The 15,165-nt window shown below is 43.5% G+C and overlaps 2 protein-coding genes across 2 annotated transcripts; one reads left to right on the top strand and one right to left on the bottom strand.

Moving 5' to 3' along the window:
- Window positions 1–436: 436 nt before the first annotated feature.
- On the top strand, window positions 437–1,847 carry rgs2 (regulator of G protein signaling 2). Its single transcript, XM_080536108.1, has 5 exons — window positions 437–531; window positions 677–766; window positions 922–983; window positions 1,192–1,358; window positions 1,559–1,847. Exons 1-5 carry the CDS (start codon window positions 440–442, stop codon window positions 1,751–1,753), a joined length of 606 nt encoding a protein of 201 aa, XP_080392234.1. The 5' UTR covers window positions 437–439; the 3' UTR covers window positions 1,754–1,847.
- A 5,347-nt stretch (window positions 1,848–7,194) lies between these two features.
- uchl5 (ubiquitin carboxyl-terminal hydrolase L5) lies at window positions 7,195–13,998 on the bottom strand. Its single transcript, XM_080537226.1, has 11 exons — window positions 13,828–13,998; window positions 13,167–13,230; window positions 12,960–13,065; window positions 11,911–12,036; window positions 11,570–11,631; window positions 11,211–11,341; window positions 10,921–10,984; window positions 10,379–10,481; window positions 8,301–8,414; window positions 8,042–8,140; window positions 7,195–7,482 (listed from the first exon to the last, which is right to left on the bottom strand). The coding sequence occupies exons 1-11, from the start codon at window positions 13,901–13,903 to the stop codon at window positions 7,438–7,440; spliced, it is 990 nt and encodes a 329-aa protein (XP_080393352.1). The 5' UTR covers window positions 13,904–13,998; the 3' UTR covers window positions 7,195–7,437.
- Between the last annotated feature and the right edge of the window lie 1,167 nt (window positions 13,999–15,165).

The raw sequence follows: 15,165 nt of genomic DNA, 5'->3' as shown, positions 1-15,165 counted from the left end.
GCTAGGACCAGAGGCCATTGGCAGTCACAAAGCTAGAAAAGCATTGCTATTTACATGTCCTTTATTTATTTAAAAAATAATAGATTTACAGTAGAGGAAATATACAGGGGGGGTAGTAGGGGGTGCAGAGGTCTTTATGAGGGACAGTCAAGGTGTAGCCGTAGGCTAATCTAACGTCATTGGCCTGAAAGCACAAGCAGTCCCTTTTACACAACGCAGCCTTGCCAAAACACTGCCTTGCCCCTATTGCACCAGGCTGTCCCAGACCCAGAGAGAGGAAAGCTAAAGCAATGTTTACACAAGAGACAGCCAATCACATCACTGATCCGACGCTCTAGACCTGCCTCTAGTGTGACGTAGTCTTGAGGGAAGCTATAAAGGCATGGTACCTCTGGAGTGAGGGAGGTTATACTTTGACTGGTTGAAATCCAACAGAAACATGAAAGAGTGTGTTATTGTGTCCGACGGAAACATGGCGTGCACGGACTGCACGAAGACATCGGATCTCTTGATTGATAAAAAAGCAAACAAGTGAGTTATTGCTGAGTGTGTGTGTGTGTGTGTGTGTGTGTGTGTGTGTGAAACAATCACTGTCGGTTCTGACCTTGTAAGGACTTGGTTGTAGTGATACTATATGGCAATGTCTGAACTGCAAATGAACCCTCCTGTTTTTCAGCACGAAAAACTGGAGAGCGAGGATACGTTATCTGTTGAAGATCAACTCCTCTGCTTCACGATCCACGCATAGAAAAAGAAAATCATACAGGTAAGGCGCTATGGGGAGCCGATGTATGGGCAGGTGTCAATAGGCATAAGGTTATTTTTTTAAACCCTGATATGCACTTTACTGTAAATTGTTTTTATTTTATTCATGTTTGTGTGTTAAGCTTGTCACTCATAAGTCTGTCTCTCCTCTCACAGGCCAACTGTGGAAGAAGTGAACCAGTGGGCACAGTCACTTGACAAACTCCTGAGTCACAAATGTAAGTTTTACTCCCTGGATTTGATGATGCATGTACGTACACGTATATATCAGCACGATTGCATGAAATTATCTCAAAGGTCACCCCACAGGAACAGCCCTTTGAATAAAGCACGTTCACATGAGTTATAGAACAGTAAAGCCTCTGACTCATGAGTCATGACCCCCCTCTTATTTGACCATTGACCTTGACTCTTGTCCTTGTGCAGATGGAAAGGCAGCCTTCCGCGTCTTCTCCAAGTCCGAGTTCTGCGAGGAGAACATTGAGTTCTGGATGGCCTGCGAGGAATACAGGACCATCACGTCTCCGACAAAGATGGCGTCCAGGGCCAAGCGGATCTACGAGGAGTTCATCAAGAGCGAAGCTCCGAAAGAGGTGAGTTGACCTTTCAACCCGCCCGACTCCTGCCGTGCCTCACACTCAGCAGTGACGATATTCAAAAGTGCGATCATGCAAATCATGTCCCTGAGGGTGTTGATTATGTTGCTATGCATTTGACAAAGGCCATCCTACGCAAATGTGATATTTCAATGTTTTTTTTCACAAACTCACTTTGCTTCATGTTTGGGTTCCAGATCAACCTGGATTTCCACACCAGGGACGCTGTCGTTCAGAACATCAGTTGGCCAACGGCAACCAGTTTCCTCGCTGCCCAGAAGAAGGTATACAACCTGATGGAGAACAACGCCTATCCCCGGTTCATCCACTCCGATCTCTACAAGGAGCTGTGTGCAGCGGGGAGAGGAGAGGGCCAACATCTGAAGTCCTAAGAACTACTTGAAGGAATTTTGCCTTTTTCACTGCATCGTGTGTACAAAGCTACCACGTGGAATTTCAATGTGACAAAAAACATTTGGAGCAATGCAGCCCATGCTGTTGCGCTGTGCACTATGCATAATGAGTAAGGTCATGTTCTACAGTCGTGGCAATATAACTGTATATGGTAACATAGACGATGTTACGACATCAGGACATTTGCATACGGGTACAGTTACGCAGAGAGGTGAACTTGGATTGTGAAAACGGTGGTAAATTGAACTAGTGTTCTTGTTTTGTTTCAAAAAGCACTTTATGATCTTTTCGTCGCCTCAAGGTCCAATTTGAGCAGATGCCATGCGATGTTTTCAGCTGCGTCTCTCAATGTACTGATGTCTGATGTGTGCACTTTCTGCGCCTACCAGTCGCATAGGTTTACATTTCACATTGATGAATGTTCCCGCCGGAGAGAATTGTTTACACAAACGTTGCAAATGAGGAATCGTGTGTGAAAGTACCATAATGTAAATAGGACAGTGACTGAGGCATCGCATGTTTTTGTACAGTAATAGTGGCAGCTGGACTGCAACACTACATGTTTCATATATATTCATGTTTTTTGTTAAATCAGGTCCAATGTGATGTTGATGTATTCGCAATAAAATGTGGAATTCAGAATTCATGTCATTTCCACCTTTTATTTCAATGAAGGCTTTCATGCCAAAATCATGTATCATGATCACGTAATCATGTTCATTTTAGAATCAGAATCAGAATTGCTTTTATTACATCCAATGTACACAAGTACACAAGAGTAACATTATTAGGCTTAGGTTCTTCAACACTGGCATTGCAGCAAGATACAACATAATAGAATAAAGTCAAATAAGTAAGTAAGTAATATTAAAGTAGAATAAGGTAATAAAGTGATAAGTGATGGTAGTCGTAGGCGGGACCAGTCGTACTGCAGTAGAAACAGTAGTGCAAAATGCTGCACAGGTTACAATATGATCAAATGTAATATCATACAATATGCAATATAATACAGATATGGTACAGTACATGTAGTCAAGTGGTAGTCAGGTAGTGATCAAGTAATCAGGTAGTGTGCAGGTAGTCATATAATATATATTATCTTTGTAGTGAGGATGGTTTGAGGGAGACAGTCTTTAACGATGAAACAAAACAACACAACACAAAAACCCTTCAGTACGGTATTCAGATTTACATATAATCTGTTATTTTCTCCACGTACCATAAATGGATGACGAGCCAGCGACAATACTTTCTCTTTTTTTCATGAACTTATTTTTCATGAGCTTATTTTTCATGAACTTAGACAGTGTAAACAGCATTTGTGTACCAAACATGATTTCTCCATTTCTCACAGTGACTGTACTTGACATGATAAACAGTTCACACGTTCCAACTGAGTGGCTTGTTCCTTAGGCCGCAGAGAGGAACATGTTGTTGTAGTTTCCTTCCTGCATGAATATCTATTTTACGAGCCCAAACGTCAAAGACATAAACAACTGCATTGGATCCTCCCCTTTCGTCTAAACTGCGAAATGCATTCCATCTACAGTACTATCCCTGCATAAAAGAATGTTCAACAGCATAGATACTGAACGTGCTATATGATATATGCCTATGATCTGAAGCATAACACTTTCTTCTGAACATTCCCGCTCGAGTGGCTGATGGGAGTCTCGACTCAGAGGGGGTTCCGTTTCCAGTAAAGAACGGTTCTACCTTATACGTTCGCACTGCAAAAAGAGAACAACATGACTAACGTAGTGTATCTGTAGTTCAGCCGGGGGATGCGTCTCCTACAGATCACTCCTCTGACTGATACAGTGCAGCTAGCTGAGGATGAGCTCACAGTAAGGCCCTGAGGCTGAGCAGAGACACATACACCTCCTGTCTCTGACAGCTCTTGGCCCCTCGGAAGACCCTTGATATTTCACAGGCGTCGTAGCACCGTTTGGCATTTCACACAGCTGAAACCAAAATAGCTAGGGAATAAATTAATACAGTCTGTCTCAAACATTCAGTCGTAATTGCAATTGCATTACACACAAAAAGAAGCGTGGTTCTAGAATGTTTCTTTTTGCGATAAATGGGATAAAAAGGGATTGATGAACGCGGTAGAAGGTAACACACAAACAAAGAATGACAACACAACAACACAACGTTGTTGTTGGATTGTGGCCATTTACTCCAAACATGGAGAACGATTTATTATAATAATCCTGTTTGGATCTAGACATGGTGGCTTGGTGGTGACAAACGAAAGCAAATAACTTCATGCACTCTTTCATTAAAATTCATAAGGCCTCTTGTTGACACATGCACATGATATATTTTTAGGTATAAGGAAGCAATTAAGTGTTTAAATGTTTTTTCCCTTTTGTTTTATACTCCACCCTGACGGAACTTGGCAGGTCTACTAGTAAATTCAGATCTAAGCAGTTCCAGGTATGTGTGTAAACAGTAGAGCTAAAAATAGAAAAGACCAAGTCACACATTGGATTACGTGTCTAGTCATTCTGAGTACAGGTAGTTCAGACCCAGTCAGTCCTGGCCAAAACATTACGTGGGTTCAGTTCCAAATGGAACAAGATTAAGATTAATTACCGAATTTCCCGAATGTGTATATCTCTTAATGTCCCTGTGTCCACCGTGTGCAACGTCATCAAGATGTTTACAACCCATGCCACTGTAGCCAACCTCCCTGGATGTGGACGGAAGAGAAACATGTATGAAATATTGTAATGAAGGATTATGGTAGAGTGGATAAAAAAACCTTGATCAGCTTCCAAACAAATTCAAGCTGACCTGCAGACACAGGGTACAACAGTGTCAGCTCGCACTATCCGTCGCCATCTGAATGAAATGGGACACTATGGTAGGAGACCCAGGAGGACCCCCACTGCTGACACAGAGACATAAAAAAAACAGACTGGAGTTTACCAAAAACTTACCTGGGGAAGCCAAAATCATTCTGGGAGAACGTCCTGGTGGAGGTTGACAGATGTTTTGGGGTTGCATTGCTGCTTCTGGCACCGGATGCCTTGACTGTGTGCATGGCATCATGAAATCTGAAGACTACTAAAAACATTTTGGGGTGCAATGAAGGGCCCAGTGTCAGAATGCTGGCTCTCCGTCAGAGGTCATGGGTCTTCCAGCAGGACAATGACCCGAAGCTTGCTTCAAAAAACACGCAGAAATAGTTTAAGACAAAGCGCTGGAGAGTTCTGAAAGGGCCAGCAATGAGTCCAGATCTAAATCCCATATAGAACACCTGTGGAGTGATCTCAGAACTGCAGTTGAGAGAAGGCACCCTTCAAATTTGAGAAACCTGGAGCAGTTGGTAAAAGAAGAGTGGTCCAAAATTCAGGTAGAAAGGTGTAAGAAACTCATTCATGGTTACAGGAAGTGATTGATTTCAGTAATTTTTTTCCAAAGGGTGTGCTACCAAATATAAGCCAATAATTTGTTGATTAATAATAAATAATAACAATGTATTATAATAACTGTTTGGATCTTGATAGTGTGGTGACCAAACAAAGCGAATAACTTCATGCACTCTTGAAATTCATAACAATAACTAATCTCTTGTTGACACATGCACGGGCCCTACTTTCAGGAAGTACAGTATAACGAAGCACATGGTGTTTGGAAAACCCTTTTGTTGTAAACGCACTCTGATGGAACTTGGCTGGACAATAGTAAATTCAAATCCAAACAGTTCTAGGTGCGTGTGTAAACAGTGGAGATAAAAATAGGGATAGTTGGATTACGCAGTCGGCCTAGAGTACAGTTAGTTCAGACACAGTCAGTCTTGGCCAAAACATCATTATGTGGTTCAGTTACAAATGGAACAAGATTAAGATTCATTACAACACTGTTTCCGAATTTGTAGTATCTCACAAGCCTGATATAACATATTATATGATCTCCAAAATGAATGGATAGCTCAATAAATCGATTGATATCGTCTTGCTAGTAAGTAGCCTATCTTATATGTGTTAATACAAGTTGTACAAACTTTTACAATAAAGGGAAAACAAACATTTTACACGCGCACGCACACACACACACACACACACACATACACACACACACACACACACATACACACACACACACACACACACACACATGCACACACACATACACACACACACACACACACACACACACACACACACACACACACCCCTCAGGAACCACCACCCCTCAACAACATACAAACACACGCACACACACACACACACACACACACACACACACACACCACCCCTCTCAACCATTTATATTTATGGCAGGGACAGAAAAGTCTACAAAAACACTGCAAATCCTACATCCATTGGTTCAGCAGGGGTGTGCTTAACTGAGCTACTGACTTCGTTATCACTTGAACACAGGGAGGAAGCCAGGAGTGTGGGCCTACACAGTTAGCGTCTGCTTGTCATGGACTACGCATGACCCAGTCTACTGCAGCTAAAAGGAGGAAGTGACTGTTGTGTTTTCACAGTTTGCCCTAGGGTCTGACACTGTTGTGACGGCTGACCGCACCGAGACAATTCATGTGCGTCTACGTCAATATGCCAGCGTCATACGCGGGGCTATAGACAAATCGTGTCATGTGCTGCACTCTCTACTGGGGGGGCGCTAACGCCGTGCCTACGTGCCAGCAAAGCCGTAACGGTAGTATTAGTAGCCTTGTGCACAGGAACACACACAAGCCAGAACAAGCCTGTCTCCTGTTTCCCCATGACTGGACGCTGTCATAGTCTGTCGCAGGGCCTTACCCCCCCAAATCATGGTCTGACACTGTTGTGACAATTCATGTGTCACTCCTACTTGGCTGAGTGCCGAGTAGAGAGGCATCAGGTCCTATTTTCAGAGCCTTCGATATATAGAAGCCACCCACCTTCTGACCTCAGGGCAGACATTCTTACCACAAGGTCACTAAGGTGGTCGAAGTAGTAACGGCGTGCGAGGTGAAATTACTGCACTACTTAAATAACTAAATTGAGTAATCCAGATTAATGCTAATCTTAATTGGCATCCTTTACCAGGGCCACATATGGGACACTGTGTCCAGAAAACAGGGGACGTCTGCAGGACATAGGTGACGTCCCCGTCAAGTCATCACATGGTCTATTTTGCAACCTTGTTACAAGGATGTGATGACAAGTGACACTGTTGCTGGAATATACCTGTATCCTGTTGCACTTTTTTATAGTCGTGGCTCTCTGATTACACCAGCAATTTTGTAGCGGATTTGGGTCAAATCTCACAGATAATGTTATCTACAACATTACGCAGCACCGCATGTCTGTTATAACATCATGAGCTCGAAGCTCTACGCATAATCGTATCGACGTATCGACATCGTCATCGACCACAACACGAAATTGAAAGATTACAAACAAATTGCTGTTTCGAACATCTAAACATTTTATTATGAAAATAAGACAGGTTTCATTGAACACGTCTTTCTCCTTGCATGCATTACAGCTGATGGACAAAACGTTGGACAGTAGACACGTTTCCTCTCTCTGTTCCACCGCTGGCTCCGATGTCTGGGTGGGTTCAGAACTCTATGGCGAGGGGAAGCCGGGGGGGATCCGTGGTTGTTTACGTGAAGAAGACAACTGATGAAGGTGGTGTGTGTTTGTGTGTGTGGTCACTTCGCCTCCTGAGCCTTCTTGGCACTCTGTTTCTCTTTTGCCTAGGAAGATGATGAAGAAGAAGAAGAAAGAAGAATGACAATGAAAGACATGGCGTTGGTTAGATATTAATACTGCAGTTATGTTCTCCTGTAGGGGTTGAGTTGACAATCAACATACACGTGGGTTTTCGTAAAGAAAGCTCACTGGCTGAATCTTAAGCTTTTACAGGCAAGGCGTGGTGAAATAAGATTACACATTTTGTGACAGTTGATGGTTCCACATATTCAGCAAAATGTGAAATCAAAACATATAGCTAATTAGCAATAGCCTGCTACTCAACTATGCAAAGGAACTGAAGCATGTCCAGTCCCAAAAAAATATTTGGACCAATGAGCAGGTGTCTCCGGGAGACCAATGTTGCCCTCTAGTGGATACTAGCTGTACAGTAAAACCAAATAGTTTACTATTATACATATAATGCAGTTACCACATCTGTGTGAAGGACATGGAAATCTCACTTAATGTAACAGTTTATGTATGGTTATATCATCAAGGAAATAACACACCAAATGTAACCAATACAATGTCACATTGCTACAGATCCTCAAGAATTCTAACCTTTTCCACTAATGGTATCAACTGTTGATATTCTGCCAGTGTCTTAAGTAGTTCCATGATAAACGGTAGGTAGTTGTGCTTTCGTCTGATGTTTTCAACCTGTAAGAAATAGAAACATTTGACAGGAAACAGGTTATAAATTGATCGGCATGGTGCTTGTGACAGAATTGTGGTTTTGTTTCCCTTGTGTCAAATGTAAATAATTGTTTTGAAAAGGTGACTATTATACTATTCCAAGGTCAGTGGTGAGTGAAAATACCTTGTATCTTTTGAGTTTCTGGCTCTCTTCATCGATCAGGAGCTGGTACTTGGCGATCTCTGATTGGATGGAGCTGAGGAGGGTGCTGCTTTGGTCTGTGTCCATCGGCTCTTCCTGGTAAGGCAGGGAAAGAGTCGATTGGAAGAAGCCACAAGAGATTATCTCTGTCAAAACGGATTGGACGAGATGTTCCTATGGGAGGAAACTCAGATCCTCTCCTCTGATGCTATTGGAGGAGGTCGTGAGGGCAGTATATATGACAGGGTCTGATGTTTTAGTCCCCAAGTAGGCACGGTCATTTTTCTGTTTTTCACAGATTACGAAAGTGCAGATTGTAAATAGTTGAAGAAGATATGCTTATTTGAATGTTGGTACACCTCAAACCAAATACCGGAGAAAATTGCTCAAAAACAGTCTGTGCTCCATTGCACTTGCTAAGGCAAGCTAACAACAAAGAACATCGCTGTTTTATTTTCCTTTTGACAGTCCTAAAACTTCAGTCTGTTTACAAGACATGGATCACCAACACTCAACCGAGTACAAAGCACGGCAGCAGACGATACAGTGAATTCAAAACAAGCTGAGTTAGCTGACTAAAAGTACACTGCTCCAATAAAATTAAGGGAACACTTAATCATCACATTATAACACCAAGTCAATTAAATTCTGGGATATCGACCAGTCCAGTTAGGAAGTGTAAACGATTGTTAATCAATTGCACCTGCTTTGGTGCAAATGAAAGTGACAACAGGTGGACAGGAGAAACAACAGCAAGACAACCACCAAAAAGGAAATGGTTTTGCAGGTAGTAGTGGCCACAGACCATTCCTCTCTCCTACTGATGTTTCTCTAATTTAGCATTTTGCTAGTGCCCTTGAACTACTGGTAGCATGAGGTGGTACCTGAAGCCCATTCAGGTTGCACAGGTAGTCCAGCTCCCCCAGGATGGCACATCCATACGTGCCGTCACAAGAAGGTTTGCTGTGTCTCCCAGCACAGTCTCAAGAGCGTAGCAGATACTGGGAGACGGGCCATTACACGAGGAGAGCTGGACAGGGCCATAGAAGGGCAACAACCCAGCAGCAGGACCGGTATCTGCTCATTTGTGCGTGGAGGAACAAGAGGAGCACTGCCAGAGCCCTACAAAATGACCTCCAGCAGGCTACTGGTGTTCATGTTTCATGACTAAACTGTCAGAAACAGACTCCCGTGAGGGCCCGATGTCCTCTGGTGGGACTTGTGCTCACAGCCCAGTACTGAGCAGCTCGACTGGCGTTTTCCAGAGAACAGCAGAACTGGCAGGTTCTCCGTTGGCGCCCCGTTCTCTTCACAGATGAGAGCAGGTTCACACTGAGCACGTGTGACAGACATGAAAGAGCTGCCTGCAACATCATCCAGCATGACCGGTTTGGCGTGTCAGTGAGGGTCTGGGGAGGCATATCCTTTTTATTATTATTATTTAATTAAGTGTTGCCTTAATTTCTTTGAGCAGTGTATTTAGTGATCCTAAAACTGTTGTTTGTTATATTGAGTGGGCACTTCAACACTTCACGAAAACACGTTTATATATATATATATATATATCATTTTTTTTAAACGTTTAGTCATTTGCGCGACTTGATTCCCGACTTGTTACCTCTTTGACCAGTCACATACGTGACACGGTCTGGTCATTTGGTCCGCATGTCGGCAACCAATCAAAATGTTCTGACTTTTCTTTTGAAACACAACGTTTCAACGTTGTTGAGAATCACAACACAAACTCGCTAGTCAAGCCAAAAAGGATTCTGTGAGTAATCCCCACTGCTACCTAGTCCCCACTGCTACAACACTACTGTACATTGTTAGCAGGCTCACAAAACAAGCTGTGTTAGTTGACTAGCGATGTGTCATTGATTCACATCAGCGCGGCAATGTATTCACATTTTTCTAAAGAAAAGTCGGAACATTAAATCGGATGCCGACATGCGGACCGAATGACCAGACCTTGTCACATACAGTATATTGGACTATATGAGTGGGGCCTGAGCGCTAATCAGTAGCAGCATCCTCGGTCTCTCACCAGTGAAACCACTTACCTCAGCTAGCTGGGTCTGCAGCTCCGCTATCTTTCTCTCATAAATCATCTTCCTGTCTGAAACGATTGCCATCAGGTTGAAGCGGATCTCGCCCTCACTGTACCTGTTTATGGGGTAGAGGACAGTGAGACGTTAGTGATGAATGTGTCCTCTAATACGGTACGAACGTCTGTATGCCACAAACGGCGCAAAGTAAACATCACTGGAGACAGTTGTCATTTTTAGAGACGGACGGACGTCACCGCTACGATTGCTAGCAAAAGTACATCTGAGTGGTTGCTAATAAACCGTAAACATGTTCTGATTTGACCTACGGTTCACTAAGCTTGCAGTTAAGGTCAATTGACTGTTTTTTGCTAGCAATCATAATGATGACGCGTTGTCTCCAAAAAATGACCAGTCTGTCTCCAGTTTCTGATGCACAGACTTTCATAGTGTATTCAAGACAAAAACCTCTTTGGTTTAAATGAGCAATGTTGGAATGAGATGTTCCAGTTGTAGAACATATTCATAAGTCTTTTGAGTGGAAATAAAACATTTACTTCTGTATTCTTTTCTCGATCACCGGCCTGACTGCATTGATCCAATCGTCCTGGCTACACACACCTGAAATCAAAGCATAAACGATAGAAGGAGGAAGACAAATAATGTAATTAGACTAGATAATATGTAAACTGCAATTTTTTCGCCATTAATCATGATCCTCCAGGGTTGGGGGCGGAATCTTTTGAAACCTCATCGAATTAACAATTAGAGCTAATGACACTAATGTGGAACATTACCGCTAGTAAAATGACCACCTGACGGGCATTTACAGCACATTACCGCGTACCAAGGTCGATTGGTCCCTCGCGGAGTCCATCCAGCTCATAGAGCCTGCCGTTGACAGGCACGTAGCTAACGAAGTGAAAGGCGTCTTCATCCTTCGCTGAAGACTTAGCGTCAAACTCAAACATCTGCTGCCTGCAAAAACAGTCAAATTATGATTGTTAATATAAATTCTATAAGATACCACGACTACAAAAGAATGCAATGAATGATCCATGAAGAATGACCCTTTGTTCTGTCAAAACAGCAGTCTGTTTCCCCCGTCTCGAGGGAATAAGCGTTGTTGGGAAGTGGGACACTACAAAGTATCAGACCGTTTTGTCAGACATGTTACATTTCACTGAGTGAAAACAAACAACTTACCTGGCAAAGCTGTTGTGAACTTGTCGAATAACTTCGGAGTTGCTGAGAGCCAGACCTTTCATCTATTAAAAAGGAAAATAAAGAGAGAACATGTTCTCCTCAATCAACCATAGTACATATTAAAATAAACAGTTGTTGGAATGTCAGTGTCATTGTTAATCCATCTGATTGCACTTCAGCAAAGCGTCAAAATATAGATGTAGTCGACTACATAATGGATCCAAACCAAGTCGTCAACAAACTTGTTTTAAGAAAATCAATTCATCATCCTGTCTTTACATGGTGTCTGTGTTTATTAGCATCGGTTTTTTTACGTCCCTTTAGAAAGAAAAATAACTTACCGCAGCATCAAAACTGAGAGAGAACTCTCTGAATTCTGTGAGCGTCTCTCCGAGAACCATGTCAGGATGGGTGGAGTTCAACAACACGCTGACTATGGCCTGGGTGGCACAGGCGTTGTTTATCACCTGAAAACAAACACAGATTAACACATCAAAGCAGTTCTACACAGAGACATACATCAACGTACCTGACACTGCTTAACCATGTGTGTTGTAAATGCATGGGAACTTCAGATCTCAGGGGGGGCATAATCTAGGGACTTTGTAAATGCCAGGGTAACAGAAATAGAGTAAATGCTACAATGGCATGATGCATCCATGATTACTCTTTAGCAGGAGACATTCTGGCACAAGGCTTACTTTCATTATATTAAATATAGATAACCAGAGCTCTGCAGTACTGTACTAGCCCAGACTTTTGCATATATACGTATGTATATATATACACGTATATACCTACGTATGTACCTGACCTGATGTGTGTGTATGTACCTGACATGTGTGTATGTACCTGACATGTGTGTATGTACCTCACATGTGTATGTACCTGACATGAATGTGTATGTACCTGACATGTATATGTACCTAACATGTGTGTGTATGTACCTGACATGTGTGTGTATGCACCTGACGTGTGTGTATGTACCTGACATGTGTGTATGCACCTGACATGTGTATGTACCTAACATGTGTGTGTATGTACCTGACATGTGTGTGTATGTACCTGACATGTGTGTATGCACCTGACGTGTGTGTATGCACCTGACATGTGTGTATGCACCTGACATGTGTGTGTACCTGACATGTGTGTGTATGTACCTGACATGTGTGTATGTACCTAACATGTGTGTGTATGTACCTGACATGTGTGTATGTACCTGACATGTGTGTGTATGTACCTGATATGTGTGTATATACCTGACATGTGTGTGTATGTACCTGACATGTGTGTGTATATACCTGACATGTATATGTACCTAACATGTGTGTGTATGTACCTGACGTGTGTGTGTATGTACCTGACATGTGTATATGCACCTGACATGTACCTGCTTGGCAAAGAAGATGTTGTCGAGCCTCGAATCCTGAACAATAGATCCAGCTGGCTCCTCACCAGGCTGCCATTTGAAAAGGAAAATAAGTCCATGGACAGGTCTAAGAGGGAAGACAAAAAAACGCTGTATTCAAACAACGGGGTGTATATATATCTACTGTATACATTTGGAGAGGTGTAGACATTGTGTTCGTGTGCGTACTTCAGGTTTTCAAAATTCTCTGGCTCCATACTCCATATCTCTTCGACCTGGGATCCTTGACAACCTTGTTTAGGGGGATAGATTTGGGCAATCTTGGTTAAATAGGACATTTTGGTACAACAATGCAAGTCAGTTAGTTCGGTGGATGCAATCCTCGAGTCAGTTGTATTCCTAGTTTGGTGGATGCATCCCCAAGTCAGTTGCATTCCTAGTTTGGTGGATGCATCCCCAAGTCAGTTGTATTCCCTAGTTTGGAGGATGCATCTCCAAGTCAGTTGCATTCCTAGTTTGGTGGATGCAATCCTCAAGTCAGTTGTATCCCTAGTTTGGAGGATGCATCCCCAAGTCAGTTGCATTCCTAAGTTTGGAGGATGCATCTCCAACCACTACGCAGGAGACAGCATGCTGCTAAGCTTAGATAGCATGATGGAAGATGCTGTCTGCTATCCATTTCTTTGCAGTTCAGACTCGATATGCAATGGGTTTTAGAGCATGCACTCAACACCATACTAGTCATATAGAATATATCTCGCAATATATACACTGTGCATCGTGCATAGAGGGTCGTGGTAGTTGGCTTTACTGCATTTGGCTAGATCGATGTGACAGTAGTAGTAGCAGGCTAGCCTATGCTAAGCTAAGCTAAACGCACTGGACTCACCGAAGCCTTTGATCAGCTCAGTGAACACCCCCGGGTCGCTCTCCATCAGACACCACTCTCCTGCGCTGCCGGCCATAGTTAGATAATATAAATATACTGCAGTACTTTTGCATGCAGAAAGGTTATTACTACTGCTTGCTAGTGAGCCTGTTGTGCTAGTTCAGCAGCTTTCAAGCTATGTCCTCTTCTTCTTCTGTTCGAATTTCCGGCAGTGTAGACGCTTTCGCGCATTACTGCCCTCTACAGTTCAGAGTGATACTCCGCTCTGCACTCTATATCCTCTGATAGAGGTCTGTCTTGTGGAGGAAGGACAGGACACTTCTCTTCACAGCATGCTGCTCCTTTCCCCGGCTGAACAGGGACTTGTACTCCACAGTGGGTATCCCAATATTGGCTAGTTCCTCACATAGCTGAGCTCTTTCTGTCCTGTATTTCTCACACTCAAATAGGACGTGGACAACAGTCTCTGCTCTTCCACATTCACACAGGCCATCCGGGTGTTTTCCCACTACTCTCAGGCAACTGGCTAGCCCGCAGTGCCCAAGTCTTAGCCGAGTCAGTTTGACTGAATCTCTTCTGTCACCTTCCGTGCACACGCTCCCCCTTTTGACAGATGACTGCGCTGAGAAATACAGCCTCCCTCTCTCTTCATTATTCCACTCCTCTTGCCACTGTTTCTCAAGCCCCTCCTTTATGGAACAGTAGAACTCAGGTTTGCCCAGCAGGATTCCCACATCTATGTGCTGCCTCTTGAGTGACATTCTGGCCAACTTGTCAGCTATTTCGTTCCCCTCTACCCCTGCATGCCCTGGGACCCAAAGGAAGCCTATATCGACCCCCACTTTCTGTGACCTATACATGCTTATCATGGCCTCATTCACCAGGTCGGCTCTAGCTCTAGATGACCCACTCCTCAAGGCCATCAAGGCGGCAGCTGAGTCAGAGCAGATTATGACTTTGCTTGGTTTAACTTGTTCAATCCACCGGAGTGCCCAAATGATTGCCATTAGCTCTGTGGCAAAAACAGATGCTCCGTCTGTGACTCGCAAGCCTTGCTGGACTTGGGGCCCCACCAGGTAGATTCCACACCCTGCCCTTTGGCTATCTGGGTCCTTAGACCCGTCTGTGAAGACCTGCATGTGCGTCCCCCATGCCGCATTTAGGTATCCTTCTACCCGCGAGCTTGTGATGCCTCCCTCCTGCTTCCAGTCTAACAGAGTTAGATCTACAGTGGGCTCTGGGAGTAGCCACACTGGCACCGCTGACCAGAATGCATGTACTAGGCCTACTTTATTTTTGTCTACTCCCACTCTTTCAGCCAACTCTCCAGCGCCAGCT

Source organism: Nansenia antarctica, assembly GCF_963989245.1.
Source record: "Nansenia antarctica genome assembly, chromosome: 7".
Lineage (NCBI taxonomy): Eukaryota > Metazoa > Chordata > Actinopteri > Argentiniformes > Microstomatidae > Nansenia > Nansenia antarctica.
The sequence above is the reverse complement of the archived record's forward strand: the minus strand, read 5'-3'. Positions and strand labels throughout refer to the sequence as shown.